At 50.0% G+C, this 12,690-nt stretch overlaps 4 protein-coding genes across 4 annotated transcripts; 2 read left to right on the top strand and 2 right to left on the bottom strand.

Moving 5' to 3' along the window:
• Window positions 1-994: 994 nt before the first annotated feature.
• On the top strand, window positions 995-2,554 carry NEUTE1DRAFT_78048 (uncharacterized protein; the record flags this gene model as incomplete). The annotated part of the gene is made up of 3 exons (XM_009850701.1): window positions 995-1,289; window positions 1,356-2,416; window positions 2,493-2,554. 2 exons carry the CDS (start codon window positions 1,042-1,044, stop codon window positions 2,398-2,400), a joined length of 1,293 nt encoding a protein of 430 aa, XP_009849003.1.
• Window positions 2,555-5,169: 2,615 nt separating this feature from the next.
• Window positions 5,170-6,623, top strand: NEUTE1DRAFT_39580 (chitinase 1 precursor; the record flags this gene model as incomplete). The annotated part of the gene is made up of 3 exons (XM_009850501.1): window positions 5,170-5,345; window positions 5,412-5,560; window positions 5,620-6,623. 3 exons carry the CDS (start codon window positions 5,170-5,172, stop codon window positions 6,621-6,623), a joined length of 1,329 nt encoding a protein of 442 aa, XP_009848803.1.
• A 783-nt stretch (window positions 6,624-7,406) lies between these two features.
• NEUTE1DRAFT_17654 (uncharacterized protein) lies at window positions 7,407-7,898 on the bottom strand (the record flags this gene model as incomplete). Its single annotated transcript, XM_009850396.1, has 1 exon — window positions 7,407-7,898. A coding segment is annotated over one exon (492 nt), but the record flags the coding sequence as incomplete, so codon positions are not given.
• Window positions 7,899-9,728: 1,830 nt separating this feature from the next.
• On the bottom strand, window positions 9,729-10,034 carry NEUTE1DRAFT_33512 (uncharacterized protein; the record flags this gene model as incomplete). Its single annotated transcript, XM_009850412.1, has 1 exon — window positions 9,729-10,034. A coding segment is annotated over one exon (306 nt), but the record flags the coding sequence as incomplete, so codon positions are not given.
• Window positions 10,035-12,690: the final 2,656 nt, after the last annotated feature.

The following is a 12,690-nucleotide window of genomic DNA, read 5'->3' as shown; positions in this document are numbered from 1 at the left end:
CTAAGTACGTTCAAACCCGGTACAAAAGATCTTATTTTTTATAAATATTTTGGGGTATAATCTACTATAGTATTAAAAGTAACTTCGTTCCTTACTTCGGAGATTCTAATATTAAAAGAAGAAGTATTATAGTTCGAATTTATAAGGGAATTCTTGAAAAAGAGCTTCCTAAGCTTATAGAGCCTCATATTACCTTTATACAAGACAATACTCCTATTTATATAGTAAAAATTATAAAGGATTAGTTCGAGGAAATATATTTTAAGGTTTTGCTATAGCTACCGTACTCGCCCGATTTTAACCCCATCGAAAATCTATAGCATTTGCTCAAAACTAGGATTGTTGAAAGACATTCTAAATTTTCTAAGATGCTAAAGAATTCTTGAGTATTAAAATTACTATTAGAGGTAGCTAAAAAGGAATAGTTGGACTTTAAAATTAATATAGTCAATAACCTAGTTGACAATATACTTCGAAGAGGGCAGGCTATAGTAGAAGCAAAAGGCTGGTACACGAAATATTGAATAATACGTTTTATCCGCCTAGCTCTAAAGTACCCCCCAAACTATTTTCTAAGCTTTTTATAAGGGTCTGTAGTTGTAAGGTACAATGAAAGAAAGGTAGTCATTGTCATAAAATTCGGAAAATTTGGAGCGTATTTTATTTTTGGCGCCCCACTGTATGCCCTAGGCTGCGGGGTAGTGCTGCCGTGGTTCCCGATCGGATCACCCTCGACTGGTGGATTGCGTGCGGAGATCGATCCCGACTTTTCGGGCTTTTGCCTTGTCCCCTAACCCTCGGGGCTTTTGTTCCCCTCCGATGTGTCCAACCAATGAGCGGACTTACATATTTCCCGACAGCCAGCATTGGCATCCACATTGCCGAGCATCGATCTACACTACATCACAGCCAGTCAGTCAGTCTGTCTGTCTGTCCTTGGCCAGCGGGCATCTGGCAACAGCGAACAACACCAAGCCTCCTTCTACCTTACAAGCTTCTTGTCATCATCAATACACCTGTAGATACCTTCAATCGCCCGTCATGGCCGCTATACCCCCCGCCGCCGTCGTCGACACTGCTGGCCCAACTGGCTCCGAGGAGATCCATGTCGCTCCATCCCTCCCACTCACCCAGAAACTCAAGTATGGCGCATTAGCTTACGGCATCACCAAACTCATCAAGACCCCGCTTAACTTGATCACTGCCATCAAGACCGATTACTTGGGCACTTCCCCTACCAACCCGGATATCATCAAGGCGCTTCCTTCAAGACCGCAGTTGCCCGTTCGGTATGCCCCTCATTTATTCTTACCTGACCATCCACTAAAGCGACCGATAAACTGACACATCAAAAGGGTATTCCTCCCCAAATCTCACTCGGACGAGTCTCCATCTGACACAAAGCTCCCCACCTTACTCACCATCCACGGCGGCGGCTTCGTCATCGGCTCACCCTACGACAACGACAGCTGGAACCGGCGCTTCGTCCAACTCGCCGAAACAGCCGGTACGTCCTTTTGCGTAATCGCCCTCGACTACCGCAAAGCCCCTTCCTACCCTTTCCCCACAGCAATCCACGATCTCGAAGCCGTCATTTTGGACCTCCTCAAGCCAGATTCAGATTCATCAAACCACGGCGGCGACCTACCAATCGACCTCGACCGCGTCGCCATCGCCGGGTGGAGCGCCGGCGGGAATTTGGCGTTGGCCGTCTCGCAATTACCGACAATTCGCCCGCTAATCAAGGCTGTGGTGCCCATGTACCCCGTTCTGGACTTTGTCACGCCTTCAGAAGTCAAAGCGACGAAATCGAGACGGTATAAATCTGCGCTGGGCGGGTTTAGGGGAAAGGACACGGATTTCTTGATGGGGTTGTCGGGCATGTTTGATTGGGCTTATGTTTCCCCCGGGCAAAGGATGGGGGACCCGTTGTTGAGTCCGGTTTATGCTGTTACGGTGGAAGAAGATGCAACCGCAGAAGGGGGGGGAAGGGTGGTGGTAAAGGGGAGGGAAAAGTTTCCTGCGAATGTGTTTGTCATTGCATGCGAGCTGGATATGTTGGGGGGCGAGGCGTGGAGGTTGGCGTGCAAGTTGGGAGGGAAAAAGGTACCGGGGGTAGAGGATATGTTGGGACGGGAAGAGGTTGGTGAGGAGAAGGGAAAGTTGGAGTTGGAGGATGAGAGGTTTCATTGGCAGGTGGAGGTTACGGACTCGGAGGAGGATGGGCAAACGCAAGTGAAGAGGAGGTATAGGTGGTTGTTGGTGCCGGATGCGATTCATGGGTATGATCAAGATGGCGTTGGGCGATTTGGAGATGAGGAGTTGGTTGGCGATGGGATGGAGAAGAGGGAGGAGGTTATGAAGATTATTAGGGGGTGGTTGGTTGATGAGGTTCTATGAGCTGTTGGGGACTTGGGTAAGTCTGGCGGAGTGATGCGGATGGGTTTGATGTTCCCTTCGCTTTCTTCTGCTCTTATCTAACTTCTTGCTAGGTTCTATCTTGTGTACATTCTCGCGAATGGGTAGGAAACGTTGTTTTTGTTCTTGTTTGCTGATCTCAACATTAATTCCAGACGTCGTCCTCAGCATCAGGTTGCCTACGATTCAATTCGAATATCCCAGGACAAATATCAACCAGCACTGCAATGATACCTGCATCCAGAGTCCAGATAAATCGCAATATCCGAGTAACGTTGCATGTTTGGACCCTTGGAGATGTAACGACCATCGATCATTGGTGGTGTACCTGACCGCGTAGGGTGGTATTCCATTCCCCTAATTCCCTTTATCAACAACCCTTATCATCAACTGAACAACCTCTCCCCGTGTGCACGAGACTACCTCTACTGACACTTCAGTTGATGATGGACAAGTGACAGTCTGCATGCACCGGAGATTGTCAAATTCGATATCACATCGAAGCAGTTTGGAGATGGTGGCTGCTTGTCTGGGTATTTGGCCGAGCCCGGGCACATACACACCCATCCATTACCGGCGGTTGTGTTCACGACGGGACCTTCCCAATTCGGATGTTAGGTAGGCGACTTCCCCAGATCTAGTTACCCGATCCGACGGCACTTACCTTGGGTAGATTTGATAAGACCGGAGATAATGAGATGAACGACTGCGATGATGATTGATCAACCCCAGGTGGCAAAAACCGGGGATTATGGCCACCGTACAGAGACATCTTGCCAATTGTCGGCCCGCTGTAGTACAGATAATGTTTCCGAGCCATCTGGTGCCTGGTGCCTGTGCCTGTGCCTGGTGCCTGGTTATCTGTTTGGTGCCTGGCTATCCGTCTGGTGCCTGGCTATCTGTCTGGTTATATCCGGTGATCGCGCCTGCGCTGCATCCCTGCGCTGCGATGCGATGCGATGCGATGCGATGCGATGCGATGCGATGCTTCCCCATGAACCCTTTCATGTGCATCTTGACTACCTACCGTCGGAGCTCTAACACCAGCTCTTCATTTGGACTTTTCCCTTTCAAGGTCTCGCTCCAGTCGACTAAGGTAGTTACCTCTTATCCACCCCTTGATTTCTCAACCAAAAGAAGACAAAACAAACACAAGGTCTAAGATAAGGCCTATCCATCACGGGACTACCGTCTCATCCTCCCCCACCCTTCCATCTGCCCAACCTTCATCATCCCAAAGACACCTACCAGATACTCGCGACTCGATATGGACGTCTCGTGCCCAACTGCCCATCCTCGGCGGTCGAACCTAAACGCTCGATGAAACATCACCACGCTGTCACGTCGACAAGTGGAGGCACTCAATCCCACATGGCACGGAAATTGCATACCCTTTTTTCGCACGTGAAGACATGGAGATAACCGGTCCCCCACAGTGTCACATCACGCTACGTCCTTGTCGGCCTGTCGGGTCAGTGGTCACTTGTGGTCGAGCAACGGTTCCCTCGCCGTGTCCCATTGATCTCGAACCCCGACGCCAGCTTCATGGACATGGTTACCTCTACTCAACCCGGTGAGGTGGATAGGGTCAGTACAGGACGAGATATGGATGGAATGATGGAACATTCACCTCAGGTATACCTACCTCTGCACACCTTCGGGGATGGCAACGTTGCGAGATTGATATTTGCTACCTCTACATCTGATCCAAGGGGATGGGGAGGAGGGAATGGTTAAGGGTAGGTATCTTGAAGTTGAAGTTGGGATAAATGGCAGTATGAGATTGTGTACCTCCAAGAAGTTCAGATTTGGTGAGGTACTTTCATCATAGGTAGTTTCCTCCCCTCTCACTCCTCCCCAGCCTTCTCTTGAGGAGGAATCTACTCACCGTGACCGATTGTACGCCTTTCATTTCACTTGATCAAAATCCTACCTTTTCAGGTGGTAGGTGTAGTGTGGATATGTAGTAGTGTCTGCCATGTATCAAAGCATTGTGCGGCTGCAGAATGATTATGTCAAATGTGTCAAACGGTTCCCACTTGGCTGCCGATAGGTTGGAATTCCGAAGCTAGAATCTTGGTACCTTGCAGCATCGAGAAGACCAAAGGTTAGCGGGTACCTTAAAATGGAAATAACGGGATTTACAATGTCTGACACTAGTGTCTTTTAGGTGTGCATTGGGCCCCACTATTTCCAACTGGGAATTTTGTTTGGGTGTTTGTAACCAAGATTTTTTGGGAGATGCGGAGGGTGACTCCGCTAAACGTTTTAGTTGGCCAGCAGGCCAGGGCACGTATCACCTTTCAGGTCAGGTACGTTGTATGGAGCTACTAGCCCGATGCAACATTCAACGAGGCATCGGACCGGACCTTTCCTTTCCTAGGTCGGTTCCTGTTCCTGCCAGGCACAAGGCACAAGGAACCGCTCGACGACCTGATTGATGATGGTGATGACGATGAGGGGGTTCACATGGAAAGTTTCCGCGTGCCTGTCTTGATGGCAACACCACAGAAACTTGGAAGAGATGGTTGGATGGGCCTGGCCAACTGGTGCTTGCTGGCTTTACTGTGGTGTCGACATTGAGTCCAGTTGGAGGCCAAGGGGAGGATAAAAGAAGCTTCAAGTCCTCCCCTTCCGAGATGTTGTAGTCTAGTTCATCAGACAAGCAAACAACACTCCCTCCTCTCCTTTTGCGCCATACACTACATCAGTCTGCGGCATCTCCATTCATTCATTCGTTCATTCGTTATGATGTTCTCTATCAAGGCGGCCGCACTGGCTGTCCTTTCCTTCTCTTCATTCCTTGTGGATGCTGCGCCTGCGCCTATCTGCCCGGGCACCAACGTTACCTCTACTGACACCAACGTGACTGCCCCTGATCGTGCAGACAGTAGCGGATATAAAAACGTTGTTTACTTTACAAACTGGTATGTGCCTATCAATCCTCAAACCTTCGGGCTGAACAGTTTGCTGACTTCTTCTTTCCTTTCCAGGGGCATCTACGGCCGCAACTACCAGGCTGCCGACCTTCCAGCCGACAAAATCACTCACGTCCTGTACTCCTTTGCCAACCTCAAAGAAGACGGAACTGTCTTTTCCTCAGACACCTGGTCTGACACGGATAAGCGCTATCCCACTGACTGTACGTTCTCCATCATTTTCACCACCACCCCCCAACTCAAACTAACACAACAATTCCAGCCTGGAACGACAACGGCACCAACGTCTACGGCTGCGTCAAACAACTCTACCTCCTCAAAAAAGCCAACCGCAACGTCCGCGTCCTCCTCTCCATCGGCGGCTGGACCTACTCCCAGACCTCCCCCAGCCGCTTCGCCCTGACCGCCTCCACCGCCGAATCCCGCACCAAGTTCGCCACTTCGGCCCTGACGCTCGTCAAAGACTGGGGTTTCGACGGCATCGACATCGACTGGGAATACCCGGCCTCGGAAACCGAAGCCCAAAACTTTTTGCTTTTGCTCAAGGAAATCCGCTCGCAGATGGACAAGTACGCGGCCGCCCACGCCGACGGGTACCACTTCCTGTTGACCATGGCTGCCTCGGCGGGTCCGTCCAAGTACGGCGTCTTGGAATCCTCGATGAAGGAAATCGGCGAGACGCTGGACTTCATGAACCTCATGGCCTACGACTACGCGGGCGCTTGGGATAAAAAGGCCGGTCACCAGGCTAACTTGTACCCGGACGAGAAGAACCCTGACACGACGCCCTTCTCGACTGATAGGGCCGTCACGGATTACATCAAGTTCGGTATCCCTTCCAACAAGATCGTTCTCGGCATGCCGCTGTACGGCCGCGCGTTCGCGTCGACTGATGGACCGGGTACCGCGTACTCGGGCGTCGGAGAGGGGTCGTGGGAGAAGGGTATTTGGGATTACAAGGTGTTGCCGAAGAGTGGAGCCAAGGTGTTTTTGGATGAAAAGGTGGGTGCCAGCTGGAGTTATGATGAGACGAACAAGGTCATGGTCAGCTATGATACGCCCGAGATGGTCAAGCAGAAGGTGAGCTACATCAAGGAGAAGGGGTTGGGCGGTGCCATGTACTGGGAGGCGTCGGGCGATCGGACGGATAAGGACAGCTTGATGACGGTGGTGAAGGATGGGTTGGGAACGCTGGACAGCGAGAAGAACTTGTTGGAGTATCCGGACAGTCAGTATGATAACATGAAGAAGGGCATGTCGTCGTGAGTGGGGGGAGGGAAGCAAGGAGGTGTGGCGGGAGGTTATCTTTTTCATTTCTACCAGATTGGAGTTTCGATTCTTTGTATATGGTCGGTACGGTTGCTGGACTTGCTCGTTGGTTTGAGCACTTTTTTCTGTCTTATTTTCTTTCTTTTCGTTAGCATGGGTTGCGGGTTGGACGATTTGGGTACTTGGATCACGACTTCATTTCTTTCACAAAATATTCGTGTCGCTACATGTTATAGAGTACCGTTTGATAGGGATATTGATAACAAAGTTCTATTCTGAAAGCACAAGGCTGGAGTTGTTGACAACAACTATGTGTGACTGCGTTGTCGGCCGGCCAATATCTTCCCAGCTGAACTGCTGATCCTAGAGGTACTTCCACACATAAGGTACTTGGAGAAGTCTTCATACCTCTACTAAAGTGCCAACCTGTGCCCCCTTCCAATTTGTTTCTTAATTTTTTTTTTTTTGTTCAGATTAGATCATCCCGTACAAGTTGAAAAGGAAACGACATCTATCTTACAATCCTTTTTCTCCCCCAACTCTCACATCCACAAGACGTTCTCTGCCACTTACGATACTAAAATAGGTTGTACACAAAGAAACTCCTAATCCCAAACTTCCTCCCAGCACCATCAAACCTCCACAACTTCCTCGAGCAGCAAGATAGAGGTAAGTACTTTTCCCTAGGTAGGTACCCAGGTACTAGGTACCTACCTACCTACCTCCCATCCCCAGCCCCCCTCTTCAATACTCCCCCCTCTCACTCTCAATCCCCTCCCTCCTCCTCTTCCCACCCGCCTTCCCACCCCCCATAATAGGTTTAAAAAACCCATATAAACCGTCATTCTTCGTCTCCTGATCTTTCGTCCTCCAATGCCCACACTTTTTTCTAATCTTATCATCACACTCCCCCACCATTTTTGGGTCGTTTTCATTCGTCTGGCGACACGCCTTCCACGCCGCCTCGCACATCAATCCGGGCACGGTATAATGAAACAACTCCATCTTGGGGCGCAAATTGTCCTTGTTGCAGATACATTCGTATTGCAGCGTCTTGTATGAACAGACATTAATGCGGACGCCCAAGAGGTCGGTGCCGGGCATCCCTGTGCCGCAGATGGAACGACAGGTGGAGGAGTGGGAGTCGCACCAGTCGGATTTTTGGGCGTCGGGAACGGCGGAGACGGGGAGGGTGGGGGAGAAGTCGTAGCTTTGGACTAGGGGGACGAGCGCGGGGAGGAGGAGGAGGGAGGAGAGGAGGAGAGCGGAGAAGGTGGGTGGGAACATCTTTTGTTGGGCGGGCGGGAGTGAAAGGGGTTGAAGGGGCTTTGTTGTTGTTGTTGTTGTTGTTGTTTGTTTTGATGAGTCAAGTTGGTTGGTTACTGCTTCGTGTAGTCTCGAGCTTGTAGGACGGAAAGACAGGGCAGGACAGTTAGGAATGCTGGGCTTCGAGTGGAGACTAAAAGGGTTGTGAATAGGAATCTGAATAAGAGATGGTGAGCTTTATATACCTTATCACGGTACATTCTCATCCTCTCCTAGACACACGGGTCTACATATGCTTGCTGATGTTGAAAAAAGGGGCGGGAACGTGCCGTGGTCTTTGTTTACTTTGACTTGGCGGTCTTACCCGCTTCTCTGTTTCATATGAGCCGCTTGTTCCCGAGGACTCGTGGTCGAGAAACAATGAAACGCCAAGGGGTCGAGTTATTTGTGTCTAGAGAAGACACGGGTAGAACAATTGTAGTCAGAACGGGAAGAAGTTGGGGGACAAAGGCTTGCTTAACATTGTGTAAGCCGAGAGCTGCACTCCACGCACTTTTAACGTCTTAGCTAGAAATGTTAAAGATGAAATATGTTGAAACTTACCTACTGCAAGGGAGTGATCACAGTGAGCGACATGGTGGTGGTGAAAGTCTTGATTGATCGAGAAAGAAAGGAAAGATGAAGGAGGATGAGATCCGACTTATATACAGGGTAGCCATGTGTGGATCGTATCCACTAATGCCAAGGGAATGCCAAGAACTGGTGATGGCTTCAACAAAATACATTTCTTGGTTCACATCCTTAATGAAACTAAACAAATTATGCGTAGTTTTAGGTCTTCATGGAAAAGAGACGGGGAACAGTATATTCAAACAAAACAAACGCCATTGCGGAAAGTACAGGATAACTTTCCCAAGCACCGACCTGGAAAGAAACAACAACCCGGTGCAACCTTCATGGACGACCGCCAAATTGATGTCGTAGATTTGCCTCCATCATCGGCTTCGCATCCTCTCGCAACTGATCCATATCCTTCATCGCACGATGTAGCAACGCTTCAATTTCGTGTTCATCTAGCATGCCGATACCTGTATCAGCAACCGCTCGGCGCAGCACTCGGTACGTTGCCAAACTCCGCTTAGCTAGTTCAGAGCTCCAGCCGTTTATCATGTGTGTCATGTTGAGAGTGTCGTCCGTTATTTGAGACCAGCCCATAGGTCCGGGTTCGAAGTGTGAAGTTCGTTGCTTCAAGTTTTCATACTCGCTTAAAATGCGATTCGCCTCGCGTGTATAACGCCCAATGAATTTCGTGACCTTTTCCAGGGCTGAAGGGCCTTTCTCAGTGCCTTCTACCTTGGCACCAAACTTGAGAAGCATCTCAACAGTTTGGGGCCTGAGTGACGTGGCGGCAAGGAAGAGAGGCCCTTTGCCGTGGTAGTCAGTAGCCTCAGTATCCGCGCCGCTTTCAACTAGCAACCTTACTAGCTTCCTAAGCCCCCTAGCAGCGGCAACATGTAGGGGCGTTTTACCAGATTTGTTTTGTGCCTCTAAGTGAACACAATTCACAACTAGCATCCTTGCTAGTGATACAGCTGTATCCTCAACCTCAGTAGTGTACCAGATCTTGTGAAGGGCCAACTCGCCCTCACCATCTCGTAGGTTGGTATCCGCACCTTGCTCAATGAGGAACTTGGCCACAACCAAATTGCCCGACTCGACTGCTCGCATGAGAGCGGTTTTGCCGTATATGTTGGCCATGTCAAGACAAGCTCCTCTCCCAATCAGCACTGTGGCTAATTCGAGCCTATCCTTCGGGTACGTCTGCTGCGAGCACTCCATCAGAGCTGTGTTACCGTCAAAGTCGATGGTGTTGACATCAATAACCCTGTTAGCTAATCTCTTCCCAATCTCGACGTTATTGCATCTGGCCGCAACGTGTACCAAAGTCCGTCCGGATGCATCCAACACATTAACGGAGGCCCCATAGTTGAGTAAGATGGCGAAACACTCAACATATCCAGCGTCCACTGCTTCATACAGTGGAGATCGTTTATTCCAACCAACATCCACTTTGGCCCCCGCTGCAATCAAGAGGTGCATAATGTCCCGTTGGTCGAGTCTGGCGGCCAGAGCTAAAGGTGTTGTCTCAATTTCGTTATGGCCCGTGTTGATTTCTTCAGCTCCAATTTCACGCAGAAGGTGGCGGACGAGGCCACCGTACCCTACAGCCACGGCAACATGGAGGGTTGTAGACAAACCACTCACAGGATACAATACGGTGTTAAACCCAAAGAAAGGCGCCCAGGTGCGAAATTGTACGGAACCAGGCTCACAAAGGCCCATCGCTGTCCTCATAATCTCGAAATCATCACACAAGTCGCCTTTGCGCAGGTGGTAGCCCCAAAAAGCTCTCGAATATTTCAGGAAAGGGTACTCGCGTTCGAGGAGGGAAGAGTCGGAAGCGCGATGGATAACGTCGGGATCCAAAATGGAAATATACCGCACGCAAACCCGGGCAAGTTCCCCATGGGCCTGGTTCTCCCTGATCGAGGAGCGCCATGACCCTGGCGCTGTGGAGAGTTCCGATTTGGCCTGCAAGAACTCTTTCGCGGTTTGATGCAGAAAGTACACTTCTCGCTGGTAAATTGAGACAAATAGTCCACATATCGTTCTGAGACGTTTTGAAAAATCTTCCTCATCTTCCAGGTCCAGTTCTTTACAAGATTTTATGTCAGGCTCCATATTGACCACAATCTGCATCTCAGAGAGAGTCAGGGTGCGCTTGGTAGCAAGCATGACACGCAAAACTCGTCGCAATGTTGTACGTAGGACACCCTGGGGCCGATTGAGAATCCGCTCATATGCATCCTCGACTGTCCGAGGAAGTTTCGCGATGGCAGCCTTAAACCCTTGAGCTGTCCGCTTCAGAGAATCGCTTGTGACCAGGGTGTTCAAATGGTCAAAGACAAGATAAACCCAGAGATAGGTTCGATGCTTTGTCTTGTTGAGTTCCGCCCAAAGGGTATCCCTGAGTTGATTTTTGAGTCCATATTTGTGTACGAATTGCTCGACGCGAACTTGAATAACATGGTTGATCTCTGTGCTAATCTGGTCTGATTGGTCTTCCTTTTCCCCTGGGATTAGAACGCGCGGAAATCGTTGCAGCATGTCGCCATACTTGAAAGGGGAAATCACATCCCCATACGGGCGAGATGTAAGAAGAAACTTGACATGGCTTTCTCCCGCTTGAATGAGGTTGTGTACCAACAGTTTGAACTCGTCGGGCTCGCATTCATCAAGAGCGTCAAGCACTATGATGATGGTGCCCGCTCTTTCATCATGCGTTGCATCCTTGAAGACCCGCCATAATGAGGATGTCGTTCCGATTAGGCCGTCTCCATTGCGATCATGTTCTTCGAGAGCATGCTTGATCAATTCTGGCTTTTGGCCAAAAAGCTGATGCAGAAGAGCACAAAGGGCCTGCTTGACTGTGCTTTGGTCCCCATCCTTGAAAAAGAAGTAACAAACAGTTGCAGTTGGGCACCGTTGTGGCAGATACTGGTCAATCAAGTATTTGGACAAGACGGACTTCCCGCATCCCGGGTCTGCTGTGATCAAAAGTGGTCCTGTTTTGAGCTCCAGCCAGTCTTGGAAATTCTTGTGCTGGACAGCCCAGACACAAGTTCCTTGGACCCGTTCTTCGACACGACTTTTGTACCATTCATAGGTGACATCTCTCTGGTTGTCTGTAAGACGGAAGAGGCGTAGGCATTTCTTCTCTTTTTCCTTGAGCTTATTTTCGGCGCCCTTGCGAACAAGATCCTGGACGTCTTGCAGAGCTTGGAGAACGTTGGTATTTGACTCCAAAGATTTATCACTGTTTTGCTTGAGAAGGTCGGAAGTGAGTGTCTGGTGCACATTGTGGTATTGCTGTATGTCTTGATGGAGGAGGCGCTCTTGATCCTTGATAGCGGCTATTAGTTGGCCCCATACGTTGGATGAAAGATCCTGAACGAAGCGCGCAAGGCCACCCTGGTGATATCGGAGAACAGTGCGGACCTGGAATTCAAGCAAGTGCTGATAAAGAGTGATATATTCATCTTGAACACTCTCCGTCCAGATCATAGTGTTGGCAAGCTGACGCTCAAGCGTAGTCCAGAAGGCGATGCGGGATGTGACGTATGAGAAACCATTCCTTTGGGCTTCGTTGGCAATGGCAGGTTGGGTGAGGATGGGGAGAACAAGGCACACGCCAGCCCAGGCAAGGGAAGCCTCCGGGGAAGCCTTGACGGCCTCGCTGATGAAGTTTTGAAGCGCCAACACCAATTTGCCAGCTTTGTTGATTGATGATCTTGCCAAGCCTTCCTCTTGGGCCTGCTTCAATGCGTCCTCAATGGCTCGGTCGAGGACTGCCTTGGTTGTGGGTGTCTGGTCCACGAGTGAATCCGAATGCGCAGTGCGTCCTGGAATTGCGATGGCATTAGCATGTTGATTTGCCGGAGCATGTGATGCTAATCGTCACCTGAGCTCTTGACCGTTAATGCTTGAAGAACTTGTCTCTCGTAATTGGCAATCAAGCCAGACTTGTCGGGATCGTTGGATGATTGAAGGGCCTCGTATGCGCGGTCCCATGAGGTCTCGGGCTTGGTTGTGACATTTTGGCAAGGTGGAGTGTTTGGTTGTGCGGCCTCAACAAAGGTGTGCCTTGCCCTTGGGCGAGGAACGGAAGCAGTAATGGGTTCAGGAGTTTTGAAAGATTTGCGAGTTCCCAAGTGATGCTTCCGTGCGGCCTGTGGAC

Source organism: Neurospora tetrasperma (assembly GCF_000213175.1).
Source record: "Neurospora tetrasperma FGSC 2508 unplaced genomic scaffold NEUTE1scaffold_2, whole genome shotgun sequence".
Taxonomy (NCBI): Eukaryota; Fungi; Ascomycota; class Sordariomycetes; order Sordariales; family Sordariaceae; genus Neurospora; species Neurospora tetrasperma.
This window is presented reverse-complemented; position numbering and strand designations above follow the sequence as displayed.